Source organism: Primulina eburnea, chromosome 14 (assembly GCF_022965805.1).
Source record: "Primulina eburnea isolate SZY01 chromosome 14, ASM2296580v1, whole genome shotgun sequence".
NCBI lineage: Eukaryota > Viridiplantae > Streptophyta > Magnoliopsida > Lamiales > Gesneriaceae > Primulina > Primulina eburnea.
The window spans coordinates 25312195-25321687 of record NC_133114.1 but is presented as its reverse complement, the minus strand read 5'-3'; the positions used below and the strand labels follow the sequence as shown (position 1 = coordinate 25321687).

At 35.9% G+C, this 9493-nt stretch overlaps 1 protein-coding gene across 1 annotated transcript; it reads left to right on the top strand.

The window, feature by feature from the left end:
• LOC140811713 (regulator of nonsense transcripts UPF3-like) lies at positions 1-9493 on the top strand. Its single transcript, XM_073169769.1, is given in 14 exon segments — positions 1-427; positions 2559-2665; positions 3189-3284; positions 3426-3524; positions 3678-3757; positions 4357-4464; positions 4986-5133; positions 6156-6229; positions 7600-7897; positions 7900-8028; positions 8132-8218; positions 8308-8426; positions 8517-8566; positions 8802-9493. Coding segments are annotated over 13 exon segments (1515 nt in total). The 5' UTR covers positions 1-296; the 3' UTR covers positions 8556-8566; positions 8802-9493.

Sequence of the window (9493 nt, the reverse complement as noted above, 5' to 3'; positions counted from 1 at the left end):
GAGACATTTATTTTAGTTTTTTCGATTTCTCTCACTAATTCTCCCTAAATTCGACATTCGAGTTTCTCTCTATTTGTTGTTTTCTAACCAATTCTGCATGGGCAGCAATCCCAAATCCAAATTTCAAAATTAGGGCAAAACATCAACAGATGATGAGAACCCGGGTGGGCAAAACGTAATGTCCGTGGCACTCGAGGTGTGATTCGATAGGGGATTCAAGTCAATTCAAGAGTGTAATTTCATTTCATCGTAACTGTAGAATTGGTGTTAGGGTTTTTTCGTTACGCGTGAAGGGGATGCTAGATCGAACGAAGGTGGTGGTGCGGCATTTGCCGCCGACTATTTCTCAGTCGAATTTCGTCGAGCAAATCGATTCTCGCTTCTCTGGTCGCTACCGTTGGCTTTCTTTTAGGCCGGGCAAGTCAAGGTTAGTTATATGGGATTTTTTTAATGAGTTCGTGGTTTAAGTTCTTTTGGTATTAACATCAATCGTGTTCGTTGGAATGATATTTTTTTTGTATCAGTGGGTTTGGTTGTAGAAGTTGTTTTATCTAGTTATTCATATCGTGCCCGAATTTTTAGTTAATTTGTAAATTAAGCAGGATGCAGGTTGTCATTTGATTAATTCCTGGTAAATGTGAACTTCTAGGGAAGCAGGGGTGGGGGGGTTGGTCATGGACTTAGGCCTTCATCTAGTTTTCTTCTTTTATCCTGGAGTTTAGCTGACCGGTTGGGAACGAAGTTTCCCATTTTTTTATGAAATTATACAGGTTCAGATAAGCGGATAACTGGGGGAGTGATCCGCATATGGTCCAAGTACTGGCCAAAATTCTAGGGCTTTGAGCAAGATTGAACTAGCATTTTCCTCTTTTAGGTGTGAGAAGAGTTCTTATTTGTTTATGTTATGATATACTTGATTAGATTTGGTTTGGTGGTCTTGGGTAGTTGGAATCAAGATTTTCGTTTTATATTTTTGTTGTTATCTTCCATTTATGTTTCCCTTTTTAATTTGTTGCTCATATCGATGAGCGAACGGAAAAGATTGTTGTGTTTGGCGCTGACTCATGGTGATATGCATTTATTTTACCATCATTTTTATGCTTCTTCCTTGAAAATTTGACTGCTGGGACAAATGTTATTAAAATTAGATTTCAATAATATGGTTACTTATTTTGATTTTAGGAGTTATACGCTCAATTGCTTATGTTATTATAGTACTTCTTATGATGCAGTTGTGATGATGTTTGTTATTGGATTCTTATACCGACTTTTGAATGTTCCATGCGGCATTCAGTGGGACCAATAGCTACACAAAAGATATCCGTTCACTACATTTTTGAGTGATTTCTGTTTTTTCATCTATCAGGAAATTAATGATCATTTATTGTGTGATACAAAATACATTTCTGTAAACGATCTCCCTTTATCTTTAAAATTTTTCGTCGGACCATGCATTAAAAACGCAAGGTGCACTAAGGAGCCCACATGTCTTAGAGTTTAGGCACAAGTTGATGACATACACAACTTGTCACAGCTTACTGCATCAAGGTGTAGCATACTAAAAGGTACTCCAAAAGCAAAATGATATATTATTACACTGAATAACACCCGGATCCTTATTTTTAAGGTGCGCTTAGATGATGCCTCGATACTTTAAGGTGCATCGAGGTGTGTGCCTCACAATCAAAGTGGATTGAAATTTGGCACAAGGTATGAGCCTCACCAACATGTGGTGAGCACCTTGTGGACTTTTAAGGAATGTGCGCCGGCTTTGAATTTGCATCTTGGACAGGCTTTTCGGGAAATGAGGAGATTTTCTTATAATTGTAAATTGGAGGAGACATGTTTGTTTGTAGATCTGACAAGACTCGAGTATGAATCTGTTTCTATACCCTAAACAATTTGCAGTGCCTTTACCTTTGGTGGGAGATATGGGATGAATGAGCAAAAAAATCGACTGCAACTGAAAATGTCACTTCTTAGATGTGGGAAAGGACAACTGTTGAGGAGTAAAGTTGAGATTTTCATTGATGCTTTTTCCCTTGTGTGTACGTGTGCTATTGTCATTTATTTTTCTGACAAATACTTCGAATATATGTTTCCTTTTTGAACAATTGCTGAAGTAGTCAGGCAGATTCCATTTATTGGTTCTCTCCTATTCTTAATTAGAATTTGTAAGTATGTTGAAATGGCACAAACCATGTAATGACCATTCACCATTTTGCCAGTGAAAACAGAATTACTATTTTCCCCCTTTGTCGTTTAGACCTATCACCTACGTCATTCCTTATTGGAAAGTTGAGGACCGTATTACAAATGTGATGTTTTTCACTTTGAGAATAATTTGTGATTATGTTCTTCCCTGAGGTTTGAGATTTCATTTATCAGAAGAGGTTCACTGAAATAACGAATTTGTCCCACTATTTAAAAAATGGAGAGGTTTGTGCCGAATTGTTGCATTCATGAGGAAGTCCCCAACTGCAATATGTCATTGCTTCATACTTTACCCTCCACCCCCTTCCATTTCCCTCTCTGAAGTTATACATTTGCTTTTGCAGCCAGAAGCATATAACATATTCAAGAGCGAGCATCGACTTTAATAAATCAGATGATGTGCTAGAGTTCGCTGAGTTTTTTAATGGCCATGTTTTTGTCAATGAGAAAGGTAAGGCATGCCAGAATATTTGAAGAGGTTCATAAGATGGCTTGATATAAGCGGTAAAAGTATGGATTTTTGGGGCTTTTATTCTATCACCTTATTGCTGCATCTTGGTTGGCCTTTTGTGTTGGTTGGTTTGTTTATTTTTGTTTTGTGTGTGAAAAATAATTAAGGTTGTGCTTGGCGAGGCGAGATGAATTTGAAATTCATAGATTTTGATTATAGTTTTATTGTTTACAATGAAATAATCGATCAAATCTTAAATCTAGAAATTACTTATTTACACGATAATAAGACAAAATAGAATGAATTTCAAATGACATTATTATCAGGTGAACTTGAAATCTATCGTAATTAACATGAAATATTATATAAACATGTGAAGAGTGGATTTGAAGTTTATAGTCTTACTTCTCAAAACAACAAAAATACATTTGAAATTAATGGATTTGAAATTCTTCAATCCAAATGCAACCTAAAATATATGTATTTATTGGTTGTTTAACTCCTTTTTTTTCATTTATTTCAGGGACCCAGTATAAAACAATTGTTGAGTATGCCCCTTCACAGCGTGTTCCGAAGAATTGGTCAAAGAATGATGGTCGTGAAGGGACTATATTGAAAGGTAATCTTTTGCTTGCTTGTTGTGCCTGTCATAAGTTTTATCTCTGTCTGAAAGTAGTTTCAGATGTTGATTGTTTATGATTGAGATGCCATCATCCATTCACTTTCAACCCTGCTTTCTTTTTTTCGGAAAAACATGTAGATCCTGAATATTTGGAGTTCCTTGATTTTCTTGCAAAGCCTACTGAGAATCTTCCCAGTGCAGAGGTACAGCTGGAGAGAAAGGAAGCAGAACGAGTAGGTCAGTCAAGATACTTTTGTAGTTTATACATACTTAGAATTAAACTTAAACCGGGATGTATCATTTATTCAAGGAAGATGTGTCTCAGACTAACATCTTCTCAGACTAACATCTTCAGTTCTTTAGTTAAAGCAAATTCACATTTTCTTTTAGGTGCTCCAAAGGATATTCCTATAGTTACCCCTTTAATGGACTATGTTCGTCAGAAAAGAGCTGCTCGGGGTGGAGCTCGGGTAGGAAATCTCATTGATTGCAACTGGACATTTCTTTCTTTTTTTGACACATAACTGCGGTTGATTGCTACTTGAAAAAGAAATTTCTTGTTTTTTCGTGAAATATTTCTTGGTGTTCCACCAGAGCATCATCAAGCTATTGGTGTTTCCTGGCCTTTTTTGGGAACTGTTTCCAGGCATTTTTGACATCTTCCAATTCGACTATTACACTTTTCAGCAATCACAGTTCATACAATAAAATTTATGTGTCTTGTTGACAGACATGCATAGCATCAAAACAGCAGGTGCGGTGATTTGATGTTTCACCTTACCACATCTCTATTTGCGTGTGTTCTGTATTTTGAAATATGAGCAAACATTCTTCTACCCTCAAGTGGAACAATTATATGGATGGTGGAGATTTACAGCTTTGATTATCTTGTTTTACATCTATGTTAAAATAAGTGTTATATCTAACACCGAATGAGGGAATACTTGAGTTACTATTAACTGGATCGTGAATAGTGACTTAGTGAGATAATCATCTGTATGATCTTGTTGCCCCACTGTTTCGTGGATCTTTTTGGATAATTTGTAACACATCCATTTTGTTGCCATAGAGAACCATTTTGAATGGAAAGCCAACGAGGAGAGTCAGTGGAATGCTCTCCAGGAATACAGGCTCAGGATCTTCAAGAGGTGGCTCAGAAAAAAGAACTTCTACCATGGTAGATTATTGTTATTATTTTTTTGGTTGAATATTATTGATGGAGACTGCTAATTATGATTTTTCCGTGGAGATTTGGTTTCTCACTGCTGAAATCTGGATTTTATTTCTGATTTTTGTGTTGAATCTGCCATTTTATATGTTGTTGGTCATTTGCCTATTTCATGAAAGTGGCACTCTTCGATGTTGATTGATCTGTCACTTAAGTTTATTGCTCGCATCTATCGATGGTTAACATGCAATAAATTTTGACATGATGTTTTATTTTTCCTCTAAAATTGTTGGTGCGTGGGAGATGGTCCTGGAACTCAGTTTATAATTTGTTGGGGGGTCACTGGATAACTTGCTAAATGAATTGCTGCTTATGGATCAGTTTTACATCCTTTTGTTATTATTTGTAAGTTTGTTTTGCTATATGTGTTGGTGTGTACTGTGATAAGGCTCCGGTAGGAAGACAGTTTTGATGCCGTGACTGGCAATGTTTATCATTTAATAATTGTCATTCAACTGAATTTTTTGCAGTACGTGTTAAGGGACAGCTCTAAGGGTGCAAGCAACAAGGACAAATCATCTTCTGTACCAGTTTTTAAACAGGATGAGCAACAACTCTTGGACAAATCTGTCACTTCAGCTGCAGTCTCCAGAACTGATTCATTGGAAGGGGAAGGTGGTAAGATTCAATGGCCAGTTTCATATATTTATGATTACGATGATTTTTGGTATTGACAGCGCCACAGTCTGTGCATAATTGATATGAATATGGTACTAGGTTATCCTGGATGATATTATTCAATTAATGTCCTTTTGATTTTTTATTTTTCCATTTGTACGATGGAACTTGGGAGACTTTCTGTTTTCCTTAGGGTTTGTATCTGTAGTTTTTGTTCGGATACACAGCTTATTTTATATAGCTAGTCTAGTCCATTCATGCTAGGGATATTATCCTGTTCTTTTCTATATGTGATGTGATTTTCTTTGGGAAGTAATGTCACTATTTTTTTGGGTAGGTTACCGAGTCTTTCAGAACACTACTACCCAGGCCTGTTTTGGATATGTGTTTTCGTGAACAATTTTCCTTGTTACTCTTTTTAGATTCTGTATAGCAGAGATAGAGGACTTGGACTTCTTAGCTTGTATTCTACTAATAATGGAATCCCCATAAACTGAAAACAGAGAAATATGAGTGAAGCATGAATATAATGCATTAGAGTGCCAGGAATTCATTGAAGTTGGAATTATACACCTCATCTCTTCTTTGATTTCCCATGTGTGCTGTTGATATGTGCTGATGATTTTGTTTTTCATCTATGCTCTATTTCGTATGCAAGTTCACTTCATGCAAGCAGAAGTATAAAACTCGTCTCTTTGTTTTGATATGCAGTCGTGGTTTTGTTTGTATATTCCACACCTGCTGTTGATATGTGGTCATGGCATTTTTTGTGTATCCATTTCTTGTAAGCTACAGGGTTTACTCGTATTATTTTCTCATGTTTTGAGCTAGTCGTGGAATTTTTTATCGTTTTTGCAGAGTCCTGCATGTTGGTTTTTATCAAATGCTAATGTAGATTTTCCTTTGAGGACACAAACTTTTTAAGTAGATCATTGGAGTCTCTGCCCAACTGTTAGAATGATTGTATCTCTTTTTGTAAATTTTATGTTTTGCTTTTTACCAATATCTTACACATGTTTTAGGCGGCTCAGGTTCCTCTGAAATTGGGAAGAAGAAAATCTTACTTCTGAAAGGGAAAGAAAAGGAAACCTCTAATGTAAGCCTTTCTATTGTTTTCTATTTAAATTGTGTATTAAAACATGTGAGAACAAAGATATTATGTACCAAAATATCAGATATAGATTATTTCTGCCATTTGTTTGCATTTTATTGAATTTATGGTTGTGCCTGCAACTATAAGGCAGTTTTGAATGGAGAGATATTTCTCTTTTGTATCATATTATCACCCAAGCAAATTGGTTTGAAAATTACAGTTTTTTGGGGAATGATGGAAATTGTGGCCAGAAATGTAAAGGAGGTAGAAATTCTATTTGTGTTGCTAAGTCAATCTGCAAAAGTTTCCTTGGGAAGCTATTAATCTGCACCATTTATAAATCACTAGTGGCCCACTTTCTTCCTTGTCTGGTAAAACAGCAAAACGACGCACAAAATTTTGAGCCTCTTCTGAAGCTTTTAAAATACACATATTCCAAATTATTCTGCGGATGTAGCATTGTGCTATTTTCTCATATTGTACTGGATTATTGTTTTCATTTATGTTTCCTATTTCTTCATTATTGCTTATATGGCAGTGCTGTAACTATAGTTCAAATTTGTGTTACGTCGACTGAGATTTAGCTAGTTTTCTGAATGAATAAATCGAACTATTTATGCTGGGAACTTTGGTTGGCATAACTTTATTTTCGTTTGTGCTTTCTTTCTGATGAAGTTACACCTATGAGCAGACTTCTGTTGTGAATCATTTATTGGGCTATAAATCAATGCAGCTAGCTTTTATCGGCAAATATAGCAAATTGGGTTCAAAAACTTCTTCTAAAACTCAGCTATGCCATATACCATAATAAGCTTGACCGAAAACTAGAAACTTCTCATGGGGAGAAGGGTTCGTGTGAATATACCGCTGACTTAATTTTTGGTATTATATGCATATGTATCTGAGCAAGGACTCCAGCATCATGCTATACACTAAGGGTGTGTTTGGTTGAGCGGATTAAATAAGGATAGATTAATAGTCAAATATCTATCGTGAAAATTTTAAGATGTTTTAATAATTATTTTGACCTGATTTAAGATCCAATTTTATTAATCAAATAGTTATCCATAAAATTTGATCTTAAACCGGGTCAAAATGATTATTAAAACAACTTAAAATTTTAACGATAAATATTTGACTATTAATCTATCCTTATTTAATCCACTCAACCAAACACACCCTAACTGTAAGTGCACGAGAGTATTAAACCACGTACACTAGTTCAAATAAAATTCAATTCACAACTAGAGTTTATTTTATCTGACTTTACAGTTATCCTGCTTCAGGAGAGTGTAAAAGAAACATTATCAAGATTTCTGTTCTATATATTTATTTCTTCTCGCCTAAAGGCTTCTGGTGTTTCATTACCGCAGCAGAATGGAGCTCCTCATGCCAACAATTTGCACAGTCCAATTCCTCTTAAACAGAATCATCGACGCGAATCTAATGATAGGATCATCAGGAGTGTCCTTAACAGGGATATTCGGCAAAATCAAACATTATCTGGATCTCAATCCGAACACCGAATTCGCAATATAAATCAGGACAGAGACAAGAAACCTCCTCGTCCCACAAATGTGCAGTCATTTCAGAAGAATGCAAATGGGTCTCCTGAGGGTAAGGTAGCCAGCCTTGATTCGCAAGCTTTTCATGCTGAGAAAGAAGAAAGACGACAAGGAACAGGGATAGGCCTGATCGTGGTGTTTGGGCTCCTATTCGACGATCAGATGGATCACATGCAAGTGATGAATCTTTATCATCCTCTATTTCCCAAATGTCCCAAGTAGTGGATTCTTCTGAAGGTATTGATTATTGATTATGCAATAATTTTCTTCATCCTTGTGCTTTGGATTTATGTCAAGTCTTGGATTTTGTAAGGATTGTGGTTTTTTGGAATTCATGTAGATATTAAAAATGATGTGTTGATTATGCGTGGTGGTGAGTTCAGACATATTGGAATTGGTCGTGGAGGTCATAACTCTGTTGGCAATGGTTCGTTGTACCTTTGAAATTCAGAAGGATAGATGGTCATTTTTCTTTATAAAATACTTGGCTGACTGATGTTCTATGGCTTAATATAGGTTCTTATAGGCAAGGGGGTCGGCGGGGTTCAGCATATAATATCAAGGATGCTGATGGCTCCCAAGTGGAAGGGAAATTCCCAAAGAGAGGAGGTTCTTCTGGCCATGTTTCCTATGAGGTATGCTTCATAATCAGATGCTACACTTCCAATTATCAATTTTCAGTAACTTATTTCTTGAATTTTGCTTTAAATGATTTTTTTTTGCAGAAACAAGTGTGGGTCCAAAAGTCCAGTCCTGGTTCATAGTTTTTTTTATGGTAAAGTTTCATTCCTTAATTTTTGCTATTTCCTTCTTGTGTTATTATTTTCAAGAATCTTTTTTTTGAAATTTTATTTTCGAAAATTATGATTGTTTATTAGTATATTTTTATGCAACATACAGGGTAAGAGAATTATTGTTTCTTCTAGGCTCCACTCCTATAAATTTATGTCCGAGCCCTCAAGAACAAAATTTCTATTTTCTTGTGTAATCTAATTGGGCTTTCTCTGCAGTGAATGCTTTTGGTTGGCTACCATACATGTGAGAGAGGCTGGAATAGTATCTTGTTGACAGAATCTCCTGCATTAGCAGGCTTAATGGACACAAACAACGCTTGCGTGGAAGACAGTACAGGCCCTTCATTTTAGGCCTTAGGCCTAAAGATACCATGTATTTATGGCTCAGTGCAAGGAAGAAAATATTATCCCAAGTAGAAAATGGTCAAGAATAGAAGCAGCAAACAAGCTTAAAAGCAGATACAATCAACACATCACCATTTTCATCGGCATCTGAATAGTGGAATTATAGTCATTACCAGGACTATGGATCTACAATTCTTGATATCAATGCACCAGCAATCAAGGTAATTAGCTTACTTCCGCTGAGCTGTAAATGCAAGTCTGGAATGGCGTGTGCCGCTACCATTAGTTACTATATACTAATGTTTTTGTTGAGATGTTTATCACTAGCTTTGGTGAGTATGCATACTATTATAACCCAGGTTAGTTTCAGGTTTAACAGTTACTGGGTTTGGCTAAGAAAAGGTTTGAAGTTGTCGTTAGAGTGCTTTTGGCTGTAAACTGTTATACTAAATTTGTGTGTATTTGGTGGTTCGATGATTTGAAATCGAAGTTGGCATTTAGGCCTTGTTTGGTCTGCTCTGGTTAATATATTTGTCATATAGCTAATGCGGTATGAGATTTAA